The sequence below is a fragment of the Morone saxatilis genome, unplaced genomic scaffold, assembly GCF_004916995.1.
Source record: "Morone saxatilis isolate NCDOM2014 unplaced genomic scaffold, NCSU_SB_2.0 Contig6, whole genome shotgun sequence".
NCBI lineage: Eukaryota > Metazoa > Chordata > Actinopteri > Moronidae > Morone > Morone saxatilis.
This window is the reverse complement of record NW_023340206.1, coordinates 13,659,896-13,660,096: the sequence shown is the minus strand read 5'-3', so window position 1 is coordinate 13,660,096 and position 201 is coordinate 13,659,896. Positions and strand designations below refer to the sequence as shown.

General features: G+C 47.3%; 1 protein-coding gene across 1 annotated transcript in view; it reads right to left on the bottom strand.

Moving 5' to 3' along the window:
- Positions 1–134, bottom strand: part of LOC118340085 (protein EFR3 homolog B-like) — a gene marked incomplete at its 3' end in the record, with an annotated part of 3,649 nt that extends 3,515 nt beyond the window's left edge. Inside the window, 1 exon segment of the mRNA XM_035677945.1 lies at positions 42–134. Within this exon segment, the coding sequence (XP_035533838.1) occupies positions 42–43 (2 nt within the window).
- Positions 135–201: the final 67 nt, after the last annotated feature.

The following is a 201-nucleotide window of genomic DNA, read 5'->3' as shown; positions in this document are numbered from 1 at the left end:
CACACACACACAGGTACGACTGATCTGTGTGTGTATCTTACATCAGCACAGGTCTGATAGCGTTGGTAATGTGTCCGTAAGCAGCTCGGCTCAACAGCTCCCTGAAACACACCTCAGTCTGCTCTGCTGGAGACTCACTGTACACACACACACACACACACACACACACACACACACACACATATGTATACATATAAGATA